The following is a 14,467-nucleotide window of genomic DNA, read 5'->3' as shown; positions in this document are numbered from 1 at the left end:
GGTAACTATTTTTATAATTTCAATATCCAATTGGCCTAAAAATAAAAAGATTTCAACATCATATATTAACTTCAATGATGCAATATATTAGTCTATTAATACCCACCCAAATTGGGAAGATTCAAATTTGTTTTACATTGATAGAGCATCATCAAATTAATTTTATTTATACACGGCTGCGGTTGTTATATTTTCAGTAAATCAATGACATTTCATTTCATTATTTAATTAACTTTATGTACGAATTAAAATATACAATAAATATTTAAATCCTGTAAATATATCTGGTCATATCAATCTGATAATCTGTGAGGCATAAAATACACTGTACTAAAAATGTTTTACAATATAATATATTTTTTATATAATCTTTTTGATATTATTCCAAAATATTATTTCCAGTTAGTAATAATGTTTTTTTGTTTTTAAAATATATATTTTGCATTTGACTTAACAATTAAAAAAATCTAAAGTGCCAAGTTGATTTTGTTAATATTTTTAATAAATTAATATATCATAAAATGAGCACGACGCAAATAAAGCTGTTTATCAATGCAGGATTTAAAAATACAGCATTGAATTTGTGCGTTTTGGGTCATTCAGTTCCCCTAAGGCAACGTTGTGGCACTCGACACGAACTTTTCTCATTGAATCGAACTTCCAGATTCGCATCAAGCAATTAAGCTGATAAGTTCATATACAACACAAACTCCCTCCTAATCTATCGTCGAGCAAATTTTTAGTGTATAATTTGTATGAAAAAAAATGAAATATTATGGAAATCCGTGTGTGTCGGAGTATCGTTAGGAGGTGCTAGTGCGAATATCGACAACGTTGCTATAATAACATTCTACACGCAGGTGCGGAAGTCAATAGTTTGGTATCGATCGAAAGGGTCATTCTGACTCGGCTCAGGATTTCGCACATACCTAAACAAAGATGTGTATATAGCATTTGACCAAATAATTTGATCTGATAATACCTAAAAGATTAGTCACTAAAATATTGGGAATTAATACGCAAACGGCGTCGTCCTGACTATCAATGAACACCTACTTCCATTTTACGAATCCTCTTTCCATTCCATGAATATTAATCCGAAACTTATTGCGTGGCGCTTACAAATAATAATAACTAATCTGGCGATTAAAGTAATTTATGTCTCTTGTTTTATCTAAAAAATGACTACAAATTAGATTTGATTTTCGGTGTTCAGGTGGTCATATCTCACAAATTACTAATCGAATAAGGATACCATATTATTAACAAAAGTGGCACTAAAAAAAACGTAAAGGTTTTAATATATTTCATCATTTATTTTGAGTACATTTGTCATATTTTTAGATCGAATCTGTGGGGAAGTGGCTGCGAGTTAAGCTTTTAAAAGATAAAACTTGAAACTTCAGTTTTCCCCAAGGAATGCCAATAACTTTAGTATCAATATTTTTTATTGTATACTATTGATGCATCAAGAGAGATTAATGTGACTATTGTATAGAATATATATATATATATATATATATATATATATATATATATATATATATATATATATATAATTAATTAATAATTAAATGATGTAAGTTGGCGAAAGTTGCATCTTGATATCTTTTTTATTATCAATAATGCCTAAGCAATCGAGGGTTTATTTAATATTATGCTAAAACATACATGGTATTCCATTGAAAGTAACAAAGTTATTGATGTTTAAGTTGCTCAAAATTAAACGTAAATTACAAACACCCTGTATAAAAGTTGGGAGTACTAATAATGACTTCTGATAGAGCCTTCGTTAAACTGTATGATAAAAATGAACTTATTTATTAACTCAGAAACTGATAGGTTTAGGTATAGGACATGGTATAAACATTATATTTGTAATTTAAAAATCTATAAATATGAAAATAACAAAGTGGATGACACTTCCGGAGAAACCGGAAATGAACATTTGTTCTAAATAAATAAGAAAGTAGTTGAAATCAAATTATAATTGTTATAAAAACAAATGAATATCTTTTTCCGTTCTCCAAAAGTGTCTAATAAATAAATTAGGTATATCACCTAGTATATAGGTTTTAAAATATATTTTTAAGAATTTTTAAGAATTTTTTTATTTTGTCATTACACTATAGTTTAAATTGATCTTTAAATCTCCCCCTTTTTTCAGTTTCAGTTTTTCAGTTTTCAGTCTTTAAGAATCTTATTTTTTGAGTATAACAAATATAATAAAATAATTTAGTATAAAATATATTTTTATGTTGATAAAATACAGAATTATTTTAAATTTGGAAAAATTTCAGTGTGGAGTGACAATTATAACATTATTGAATTGATAATGTGCTTCTTGTTTAGAATGAATCGAACAAATTAGTAGTGTTCTTGGATGTTTACGTAAATCACACCACAATATTGATGTATTTTTCTCCCGGCATATCCCATTCATGATTTAAATATAGATCCACCATTGAAGTACGTTAAAATCGGAATCGGTTGATAATCCGGGATAAAATTGTAGGCTTTTCAGGAATACAAAAGCTAATTTATATTAATTAGTTTTCATAATGCAATATGAAATAAACGAGCCTATCCAGATTATTTTAACAAGTACAATTTGGATTAATTCGGTGTTTCTCTCACAATCAGTTAATTATTCTTAATAGTAATGAATAGTAGGGTGATATTTTTGGCTAATTAGGGACATTTCGTACGTATATTTCTTCGGCCAAATTTTTTTTATCATTACAACAATATAATTTATATATTTCCCTACCAAATTTATTTAATTATAAAAAATAAAGTAATAAAAACAAATTTAATAAAATATATATAATAATTTTGTTTATCAAATGAATCTGTACGTGGACCATTACAAACGTCAGCGACGTTATCAAATAACCGTATCGAAATGTTTTTGTAATGTTTGTATCGTGTGTAGGCAGGTATTCTTTCATGTTCGTAAAATAATTTTATTTTATTGATTTATTATTTATGTTGAATAAACACTTCGACGTAATTAGGGTTGAAAAATTGTAGGGTTTTGAGTATAAATTAAATACAATTCTCTTTGTGCTATTTCGATTTTATATAAATATATGTGTACTATTTCTAACTATTGTTCCCAGTGGCGGATCTAGGAGTTCACAAAAAGGTTTTTAATTTTTTTGTATTACAGATTCAAAAATGTCTGAATGAGATTGCATTTTAAATAATCATCCTGTAGACAAAATATTTCTGTGTAAATGTATTATTTCCAAATTGCTATAAAACTTATTAAAAACAGATTATTAATAGTAAAATAATTCTTTCTGCATTTTTTGATCATTTAATTAATTTTTTTAAATAATTTTTTAATTTCAAAAGTCTTGATCAATAAATTTTTAAATTACTGTATAACGAATTAAAAACAGATTGTTCAAAGTATAATAAAAATATTTTACGGTGTTTTTAAATCAATCAATTAATTTTTTGTATTTGATATGTATTGATAAATTTTCTAAAAAAAAACAGATTACTAATAATAATAATTTTTTTGTGCCAATTAATTAATTTTTTATTTCAAAGATTTTGATCAATAATTTTTTCTAAATTCCCATATCACATATAAACACACTATTAAAAGTATAATAAAAATATTTTTTTATGTTTTTTGATCAATTAATTAATTTTTTATATTTTTTAATTCTTGATGTATATTTTTTTTTTAAATTGCCATATAACAAATTAAAAATAGATTATTAATAGTATAATAAAATGATTTTTAATTAATCAATTATTTTTTTGTATATATTTTTAATTAGAAAAGTACTGATAAAGAATTTTCGAAAAAAACATAATAATAATAAAAATATATTTTTTTAATTTTGTTGTCAATTGATTAATTTTTTATATATATTATTTTATTTCAAAAACTTTGATTAATAATCTTTTCTAAATTTCCATATCATATTAAAAGTATAATAAAATATTTTTTTATGTTTTTTTCATCAATTTATTAATTTTTTATATTTTTTTATATAGTTTGATAAATATATATATTTTTTAATTGTCATATAACAAATTAAAAATAGATTATTAATAATAAAAATATTTTTTGGTGTTTTTTAATCAGTCAATTAATTTTTTATATATATTTTTTTAAATTTCAAAAGTCTTGATAAATATTTTTCGGTGTTATTTGTATATTTTTTTTAATTTGAAAGGTATTGATAAATAATTTTCTAAAAAAACAGATTATTAATAATAATAAAAATATATTTTTTTTTGCCAATTTTTTTCTAAATTGCCATGTCACATTTTAAAACACATTATTACAAGTATAATAAAAATATTTTGTTCATGTTTTTTGATTAATTAATTTTTTTTTTCCAAGTCTAAATAAATAATTTTTTTAAATTGTCTTATAACAAATTAAAAATAGATTACTAATAGTATAATAAAAATATTTTTTAGTGTTTTAAACAATTAATTTTTGTTTTATATATATTTTTTAATTTCAAAAGTCTGGGTAAATATTTTTTTTTAATTTCCATATAACAGTTTATTAAAAGTCAAAAATATATTTTAGTGTTTCTTGATCAATCAATTAATTTTTTATATTTTTTTTTTATTTAAAATGTCTTGACATAATTTCCTAAAAAAAACAGATTATTAATAAGTATAATAAAAATATATATTTTAATTTAGATTATTTATAGTATAATAAAATATTTTTTTGTGTTTTTGATCTTACAAATTTTTTTTTAATTTTAAAATTTTTTTGATTGAGTTAAAATTTAATTATATAGAAAAACCTAACGTAAATTTAGATATTTTAAATATTTAATTCAAAATTGCTGTTTTTTAATTGTTATTTAAGGATTTTAAAGGGCATACATTTAATCAATTTTATTATTCTATTTAATAAATTAAAAATATTTTATTAATTAAATTATATTTGTTTAGTAATTTAATTTGTATAGTAATAAAAATCATTTTACCAATTCTGTTTTATATAAAGTAATTGAAAATGAACATAATTAAAGTTAAAAGCCAATTAATATTATGTATTAATTTCCATAATAGTTAACTGAAATGTATTGATTGCCTCCAACATAATTAAATTGTGGATTTTTTTCCGGACGAACGAAATAGAGAAAAGGCGGTTTTTGCGACCCGTCCGAAATGAACAAAAGGTGAAAGAAAGGCGGCGGACGCGTTTCAAAAGTGATGTTAGCGTTAGCGGTGACGACATCGAAAGAGGGTAGCCAGTGGCGGCCGGAGAAAGAGGACACGGAACGTGGAAGGAGTGCCGGCGGCGGTGGCGGCGTGGCGGCGCGGCGGAGGAGCGGCGGAGCGTCGGGCGTCGGAGGCGACCAAAATGGGGGACCGGGGGCGCCGACGCGGACGCGGGCTTCGATAGCGGCACACGCGGACGACGCCGCGGACGCCATCGGCGGCGATTACGCGATGCATGCGGGCGGGCGTGCGCGTCTCTCGGAACGATTCGGAACGACGCGCAAAACTGAAAGCGCATCTGGTCCACCGCTTCCAGTCCGACGACGGAAAGTAAGCTCAGCTTCGGGGTTCGACGTGTGGCGTCCCTAGTGCGTCGCGACGAATACGGGCCGTGTCAGTTGTCAGTTTGGTACGTGGTAGAGTAGTGTAGACGCCCGTCGTCGGTCGTAAATCGTCCGTCGCGCGTACAGCCTGAACCGACATGGGCGTACCACAACAAAAGAGTTGCATGAATGAAACGGTGGCCAGCGCGTGTGTGACAGTGCTGCTTTGAGTGGATACTCCCGGACCAGATAGTGAAACCTTCTTTTTTACATCACCTACCCACACATTAACTTGGTACAAATCATGTCGCTAGGCCGCTAGACCGCGATCAGGTACGGTCCAGCGGAACGGCGGAACCACGACGGTAAAGTTGTCTCAGGACTGTGTATTCGAAATAGCAATCTCCAAACTCCTTTATTCACCACCGGCTGCCATGGTTTATTTGTCAGCGGCTACAACAGGCACGTGTGCCTACAACTACATTCATGGCCATTGATAAAAGGTACACAAATGTGACGTCACTATAATATAACCAGCATACATCTCCAATTATAAACAAACATTGTTGATACCATCTCTTGCCGCCCCAATGCCCCGCCACATCAATTCCAATTCATTCACTTCCTTCACAATCCCGATGCCTTCCTGTCTTCCAATCCGGCCAATCATTTATTCGGTCTCCCTTTGCGATTCCCGACACCCTCGTATGAGATCCCAACGATCAATACGTCGGCTCAGCCCGGACGAATATTGCCATCACTGCATGCCGCAACAAGTGCTGAATCCATTTTCCTTCAGTTCCTTTCGCATGCTACAGGGTGTGATCTGATGTTTCTGCATTTTTCACCTACAACTTCTCTATGTTGTTTCTATAAATAGATCAACCGGTTAATCCGTCTTTGTAACAATTTTACTATGATATCCTTCCCTCAACAAATTCACTCCTCGTTGCCCGACTCCCGAATTCCCCCATTTTTTATAGTCGTCCAAATTATTATTATCAGATGGTACCGTGAATATTTTATTTTCAAAAAAGTTCAGACAGGCGCCCTGGGTCGGTTTCAGTCGGGCAGGATCGACGCACATTCAGCTTTACACGTTCAGTCTGAACCATTTCCGAAATAGTACAATATTAAGTGTTCACAAGTATAAACCTGTTAAGTACACACTGGTAACGTGACCGGCCAGTGGTAAGACTCCCATGTACTATTGGTGTTTCTTGAGTATGAATGAGCAACAAAACATTTTAAGTCTTTTTGACACATTTTATACAAAAAGGACAAAAAATTAATTGAGTGTATTTACATGGAAGACAACAAAATTTAATTAATTTTAAAAATTTACTTAAAAACTAAAATTAATTTATAAATATTTAATAATATTTTTAATTAAATACTAACTGATGGATATAATTAGAGTGAGTTTTAAATGTAGTTCAGTGCTTCAACTTTAAACATCATATTTTCATAATATTACAAACAAAAATTTAATTTCAATTAAAATTTTAATATCTAAAATTTATTAATATATAATTTTTATTTTAATTTGGACATTAAAAAGAAAAAATACATCTCATAAATTCATATTTAATTTGGCATTTAATTAAACGAATTTGACTTCAAAAAGAACGGTTAGTAACCCTAAAAATCTCTCTGTGTTTACACTTTTTTTACTTAAGGAATGTTTTAATATTAAAGAAAGGTAAACTTTAAGAATATTAATGTAAATTAAATAATGCTTGTTTGTCAATACGCCTGATTCCCTTAATTAATTTTCCGTTGGGAATTGAAAAATGGAGGAAATAATGTAATATGAGAGTGCCCCAATTTAATTTTTAATTCAGATCGTTACGTAAATAAATTTATTTATAATTTATTTTAAATGGAAAACGACTGTTAATTATTTATATTTATACCGATTATTTAGTTTTTATTAATTGAGGGATTTAGCCATAAGTTTTAGGTTAAGAAAAGTATCCCGGGAAGAGATAAAGCCACGTTATTGAATAAACATTTATAAATAGTACAAAATCAATAGTTTTTATTTTATCCTAATAACGCTACTATAATCAGTGAAAAACATAAATATTGCATGTTCTGAGTTGTTCACGCAGCTTGTCTCTTTCCCTCAAAAATCAATTACAGGCTTTGCCGTTTTTGAGACATATCAAAATTATACCTTCCCCATTTTTCTTACCGCCGCTCCAGTCCATTTAAACAAATTACACTTGCTGTGCTGAAACACATTAAGAATTACATACATATAGGCGATGGTAATGGATGCACTTCTCACCCCAAAAACACATTCAGACTCGGCTACATTAAAACTAATTGGAAAGCTCTTGGGTACTGCATCCTCTGAAACGCCACTCCAGCCCGATAGACAATAGAACGTTTTGTTTCAGATGTCTTGTAGTGTCACTGAGCGTGTGACCGAAAATAGGGGACAAACGACAACAAGTACGACGGGAACAAGCGGTGCCACGGCACTATGTAGATTGCGTGGCTCAAGCAATACCAATCTAACAACGTCGCCCAACTCACGTCGCACAATTGGACCGGGACCACCTCAGAATGGTCCCCAATCCGGACCGCAGGGAACACCACTTCGACCAAAACCCTGTTGTCTCTGGTGCTGTTGCTGCAAATGTCCCTGGTATGAATTGGTGTTCGCCTTGCAGGGAAATGTTGTCGGTGTGGGTTAATGGTTCATTTTTCTTTGCAGCACTAACCCCAATAGGCCGGAAGAAAATGGACCATCGAGACCATCAAATGACAACTGTGAACAAAATCCGCCGTAAGTTACACACGTCATTTTTTGGTGCTGATTTGTTTAGTTGTGAATTTCGTCTTTGTTCCAGACCAACATTAGAAGAAATAAAAAGCTGGGGAAGATCGTTCGACAAGTTAATGCGAAGTCCAGGTATTTACCTTTACTTTTTTTATCAATCAATCGTTTTAATAAATTTGGGTGTGATCCAATTCCAGCTGGTAGAGAAATATTCCGCGACTTTTTACGGGGCGAGTACTCCGAGGAGAACATTCTGTTTTGGCTTGCCTGCGAAGAATTGAAACGAGAAAGTAACCCCGAAGTGGTTGAAGAGAAGGCAAGAAAAATATACGAAGATTACATTTCCATTTTGTCTCCAAAAGAGGTGAGTCCCCCATTATTAGTAATATAAAAATTGCTACGTGACATAATTTTTTTTTACTACACCGTTTTTTCCAATCAGACCGTTGTGTAAAATATTTGGCCACATTCCAAAGTCAATGTATTGCATGTACTATATATCCGTGAACGATCTCCTGCATAGGTGTAGGCCTAAATTTATTTAAAATCGATAATATTTTAAATATTGTACGATAACGGGACCACCGCATAACACAGCAAGCAGGCTTCGATAACATAAACTGTACTGATAGCCATAAAATGTCATATTCTTCCACCGAGTGATGAGAAACGTGACCCAGTTACTACAGTGCAAGTAGAAAATATTTCATGAAATTTACAAGATGTGTACAATTATCTTCAACAAATATCGAATTCAGTTTTATAAATTACAACATTTGATACGAAAATCAATAGTTCGTTCTCCCTGAAGGAGCTTCCATGCACTTATAAGAAATAAATCAGCTTGGAGTTATCAGTTTATTAATAAACACCAATTAAAATGTCTGCAGCGAATAATAATCTGCTTTATGCATTTTTATAAGTATTCTTCACATTTTTAAATCTTACAGCAGTACAGTTTTTTTCCAATGTTAGCGGACTCTGTCGTTACAGATAAAATCTTACAACTTTTGTGTACATCTAATAATAAACTCGGTGGGTGTCAAAATATAAATGAAAACCTTGTACTTGTTAAAGAACTTGGTTTAATAATATGATTAATCAATGCGACAATTTATATTTAAATAATTAATCTGAATCGAAAAAAACAGGGAAAAATATAAAACTGATAATATTATCGATTTTATACAGATAGGATTATAATTAATTAACGCTTTCCTCTTATATCCAATTAAATAATTTTTACCCGTATTATTTCATTATTAGTTCACTTGAACTAATGCTACAATGAAACCAGATTATTGATTTCACGAGTAAAAATTACGTTCGTGCCAAAAAGTCTAGACAGTTAAGCATTTCTTCGAATGTTCGGTGTCCTTTAAGATAAATTGTGTATACCATAATCATATGTCATTTCCTGCCTCTTTTGTGTTTCTTATTTAATGTAACGGGAAAATTTGAATAATGGCAGGATATTATGTTTGTTTACCTGCTCCTCAAAGAAACTGATATGTGAATCAACGAAGATCGTTTTTTAATTATTTAATTATTGTTAAAAATTTAAACTTAAAATTTGGACGGAATAAAATGTAATTGAAAATAAACATTCCATATTAATCATATTATATCATATTGAATAAAATTTTCACAAATATTCCCTTCGGTATTTTCGAATAAAAATTAATATAATTTCAACAAATATTTTATTCAACTGATATAATTTATTTTATTTAATTTGTCCAGGTAAGAAATTGTCAGTAGGCTAAAAATAGCTGACAATTTTCTCTTCATAAGTAAGACAAAAGATTTTCTAGAAGAAAAAATTGCTCTGCCGCAAAAATATAATAAAACGTAATTAAATATAGGGATTCTCTTATCTTTTTTGTCATTGAAACCATAAATTATCTGGTACAGGTTATAAAGTATAAGCATTTCTCAGAATTAGAAATAATTCAAAGATCAAAGTAGTGCATTACTTTGTGATTGCCATTACTTTAATAATAGAAACTTCCGACCATGTCAACAAGTGACATTTCAACGTTTTCTTTTTATCTCTATCCAATCTAAATTTATTTAAATCATACGAGTGCTCATATTCATTTTTGTATTATATTTTTAATTGTCGGTTTAACTGAGGAAGTGTTGTAATGTGGTTAAAACGTTGCTAAAATTAAACTTTAAACAGAATTCTCAAGAGTCTTAAACATCTCTCGAGTACATTACTAAAAGTCAGGGTTATCTGTTTAGCTGAATGTTTGAAAGTTATATTTCATTTTAAAACTAGGTAACTCGACAACTTCAGATTACATAACATATACATAGTGTGGCCTCATTTAAGATGGAAACATTGGAGTATTTTAATGAATAATGGATCAAAAGATACAATAAAAAACTCAGTCATCCGGCAATAGTTTCTATTAACATTTTTTATGACTAAAACATTAGAAAAATGAATTGGGATGTTTTTATGAAAAATGAACATCATAGGAATTCTCTTCTTTCAAAATGGATGCCTCTAAAGGTCTGTGATAGAATAAAAATCACATCTTTCAAATAAATTTATTCATTCTAATCAAGTAATCCATGGAATATCTCAGATTGTCCCCTAAGACAATAGTTTTTACAATTATTTTAATTTTTAGGCCAATAACAATTTGTTCATTCTAATCTAGTAATCCATCGAATAAAATGTCAAAAATATCTCACATAATGTCTTAAGACGTTAGTTTTCACAGTTGGTTTAATTCTCAGTGTCAATAACAATTTGTTCGTTTTAATCAAATGATCCATGGAATAAAATGTCAAAAATATCTTAGATAATGCCTTAAGATATTAGTTTTCACAGTTAATTTAATTCTTAGTTTCGATAACAATTTATTTCTTTTAATCAAGTAATCCATGGAATAAAATGTCAAAAATATATGATATAATGCCTAAAGACATAGGTTTTCACAATTAGTTTAATTCTTACTGCTAATAACAATTTATTCATTCTAATCCAGTAATGCATGAAATAAAATGTCAGAAATATCTCAGATAATGCCTTAAGGTGTTAATTTTCTTAGTGTCAATAACTATTTATTCTATTTAATCAAGTAATCCATGGAATAAAATGTCAAAAATATCTTAAACGTTAGTTTTCGCAGTTGATTTAATTCTTAGTCTCAATTACAATTTATTCCTTTCAATCAAGTAATCCATGGAATGAAATATCTAAAATATCTTAGATAATGCCTTAAGACATCAGTTTTCACAATTAGTTTAATTGTTAGTGCCAATAACAATTTATTCATTCTAATCCAGTAATCCATAAAATAAAATGTCAAAATTATCTCAGATAATGCCTTAAGATATTAATTTTAACATTTGGTTTAATTCTTAGTGTTAATAACAATTTATTCCTTTTAATCAAGTATTCCATGAAATAAAATGTCGAAAATATCGGATATAATGTCTTAAAACATTTTATTCCATAGATAATTAAGTAATTCGAGGAATAAAATGTCAAAAATATCACAGATAATGCCGTAATGTTTTGATATTCTATGACATTTTGTCATAATTTTATGATTTAGCAAGCTTCGTTGATATATGACATTATGTCATTAGAAAAATGTTATTGCTCTAGACATAATTAATAAGCAATGTTTTTGTTAATTTTGGAATGTACCCATTTTGAAAGAAGGTAAATACCATGGAAAACTTTGTTTTTTTGGACGTTTGCCGGGTGATACACAAAACAATTTTACTAACATTTATAGAATTTTTTATTGTCTATCTTTTGTGCCATTAGTCATTAAAATCGGATTATACATAAAATGTATAATTTTTGACAATTATAGTCGAATATATAGTCATAGCTCTATTGTTTACCAATTTTCAATGGTTTTAGAGATTTAAATAGAAAAAGAAATGAAAACAACAGCTGTATAGACTTTATATTTGAAAGATCCAAATGACATGTCGTTAGTTTTCTACAAGAAACATCGATTAGTGGTACCCAAAACACACAATAAAAAAGCTGTATGACATTGATAACACCTGATGTAATTTTTCGTGGCTAATCATTTTTGATCACATTGTAATTCATTAATGGTGACGATCGAGAAATATTTATTGAGCTTGATTGTATTTAAATTGTTTCAGGTATCTCTTGATGCATGCGTACGTGAAATAGTTAATCGTAACATGGTGGAACCGACACCGCACACATTCGATGACGCACAATCTCAAATATACACGTTGATGCATAGGGATAGTTACCCGCGCTTCGTGAACTCACCATTGTACCGCGGCTTGTCACAGCAGACCTCGGGCGGAACGTCTGGTGTCAGTACTGCAACAGCGATGGTTTCAGCCAGCTCCGAAAGGGACCAGGACGGTTAGAGCCTAAAAGCCTAAAAAGCCGTTCTCAAGTCTCGCAACTAGGCGGCCTAACGAGAGACTCGACAATAACTCGGACCTCGGCATTGGATGATTGTACCCTTTAAGGCCATTTAAATAAACGTAAACGTAAAACGCCTATTTAGGGTGTAGCACGACCGACTTGCCGACTTGCCGATTTCCCCGATATTCTTCGGATCATTCCCTCGCAGAGTGTGTGAGTGCCATTTGCTCAGGTTTTTGGTTTCGCCTCGCCTATGGCCTCACTGCGGCAACAGCGCAACCAGCAGGATGAATGACGTAAATTGACCATCCTGAATTTTCTATTGTTTATTGCATTTATTTTCATTGTTCATTTATTGAGGACGTTGTGACACGTGTTCGAAATCCGTTTGCTCGTTAGAACTGCGGTCACTGGTCAAAGCAGTGGTATTTTACAGCAATCATATATAGACGTACTACGTCGCATATCGTCGCTCACTTCTTAATTAGTGTTGTGTAATAATAACGAAGTTCTGGTTCATCTCACTTCAAAATAAAAAAAAAAAAATAAAAAAAATTAAGGGTTTTAAATACCAGCGACAGTTGCAGAATTTAGTTGCAGTGGTTCACTCAAATCTCGCGTACGTATCGGTGGTACTGTAGCGAGGTTTCAGCACACCTGACAACTGACAATAAGTGTTCGTTATGCTGCAGCCGATGCCCAAAAAACCCTTGCCACGCCCCAGCTCCGCCGAGACTTATAATATGAAGATGTGATACTACGTACTACGTAACGTGCGAACCGACCATGGCGGATCTTCGCCCTTTCCCTTAGCCCTTAGCCCGAATACCTCAAAGCATTACCAGAAAGAAAACACCCTTACCCAGAACCTATTACCATTCAACGTATACACCACTTCACTTCTAAATCCACCTACCTCCACGAACAAAAAAACATTCTATCGCACCACACCATTGTACCCTTCTCCCAAAATTATAGTACACTAATAATCGATACACACCTGTGGATTCATATAATAAATATCAAATATAACTTCGCCGTATTATTTTTTTAAACGCTCTTCCAGACTTATATTTAAAGAAAAAAACGACTAGACAAATCAAATTGAAATAAAGCTATTCCGTTGATCTTGCCTAATTTCCAATAAAATCAATAGTACACGTTTAAATGAATTGTGGCTAAGATCATAAAACAAATAAATTAAGCGGGTTGGTCTGTTTTGTATAAAACAAACATTTTGAACAAAATGGACTGGATGTTTCTATCACACAAATCGTCGGCACTATTTAAAATTATATAGTTGAACGTTTTAGATATGTATGAATTGAATAATGGAATCGGTTCAAAAACTTACAAAAACTTAATGGCAATGGAGAACAAAACCGTTAAAATATATTTTTATTTATTTTAACAATATAATATTGATAATTGTTGACTAATCGATTATAATATAATTTGTGTCTGTAAATGGTGATTATATTTGTACATTTTTTTTTGTATTAAGAAATCACTGTTTATAATGTTTTTACTTCAAATGTTGTTGATTTCACTTATTCTTAATGAATATTTGTGACGCTTTGCGACTTCACGTCCCAAAGGAGATAAGTAGGGTAGATATTGATTAGCACCAGACACACAGAAATACCTGAATGAATGCTCATAGTTGTCTTTTTTTATTATTTTGAACGAAAGGACTAAATTGTTTTTGCATTATAAAAACCAATAAATATAACGATTGCTATTCTAATATAT

The 14,467-nt window shown here is 30.4% G+C and overlaps 1 protein-coding gene across 1 annotated transcript; it reads left to right on the top strand.

The window, feature by feature from the left end:
* Nucleotides 1-5,457: 5,457 nt before the first annotated feature.
* LOC109609494 (regulator of G-protein signaling 20) lies at nt 5,458-13,270 on the top strand. The gene is made up of 6 exons (XM_020026192.2): nt 5,458-6,040; nt 7,943-8,193; nt 8,263-8,334; nt 8,399-8,460; nt 8,526-8,692; nt 12,475-13,270. Exons 2-6 carry the CDS (start codon nt 7,943-7,945, stop codon nt 12,712-12,714), a joined length of 792 nt encoding a protein of 263 aa, XP_019881751.1. The 5' UTR covers nt 5,458-6,040; the 3' UTR covers nt 12,715-13,270.
* Nucleotides 13,271-14,467: the final 1,197 nt, after the last annotated feature.

Source organism: Aethina tumida, chromosome 1 (genome assembly GCF_024364675.1).
Source record: "Aethina tumida isolate Nest 87 chromosome 1, icAetTumi1.1, whole genome shotgun sequence".
In the NCBI taxonomy this organism is placed as follows: Eukaryota; Metazoa; Arthropoda; class Insecta; order Coleoptera; family Nitidulidae; genus Aethina; species Aethina tumida.
Note: the sequence above shows the minus strand (reverse complement) of the source record. Positions and strands in the feature narration are given on the sequence as shown.